Here is a 407-nt window from a genome sequence, read left to right as displayed (position 1 = left end):
GCCCATTCTCGCTTATTAATAATAATAATATTTAGCCTACCAGTTGGTAGACGAGCGGGGGTTGAGAATGTCCTCTTTGGCTGTGAGCAGAGACAGGCTGTAGGTATCGAGGTTGACCGCTCGCACCGACATGATGGTGATGGAAGTTTTCAATCCCTCTCGAAGATGTCCACACTTCTCCAGTCGCTTAGTTAGTTACCCCAGGCGAAACGGCGACACCGTCCGAAAACACTGACGCACATTCACGGCCGATAGAACCGACAGAGTGCACGACCGAGTTGGCTTTATCATGCAAAGTTGGTGAAAGTATCAGGTCCAGAGGTGACAGTACCAGCCAGCCCAGGGGTCTATGCAGGGTTGCAGGGCTGCACACAGACACTGCGTATGTTGAGACTGCAGTTAGACTT

General features: G+C 51.1%; 1 protein-coding gene across 1 annotated transcript in view; it reads right to left on the bottom strand.

Annotated features, from left to right (window-relative positions):
• LOC308157736 (uncharacterized protein) overlaps positions 1 to 161 on the bottom strand; it is a 34,877-nt gene extending 34,716 nt beyond the window's left edge. Inside the window, exon 1 of the mRNA XM_080531343.1 lies at positions 41 to 161. Coding sequence (XP_080387469.1) covers positions 41 to 132 — 92 coding nt within the window. The 5' untranslated portion in view covers positions 133 to 161. The remainder of the gene's footprint in view (positions 1 to 40) is intronic.
• Positions 162 to 407: the final 246 nt, after the last annotated feature.

The sequence above is a fragment of the Nansenia antarctica genome, assembly GCF_963989245.1.
Source record: "Nansenia antarctica genome assembly, chromosome: 5".
Lineage (NCBI taxonomy): Eukaryota > Metazoa > Chordata > Actinopteri > Argentiniformes > Microstomatidae > Nansenia > Nansenia antarctica.
This window is presented reverse-complemented; position numbering and strand designations above follow the sequence as displayed.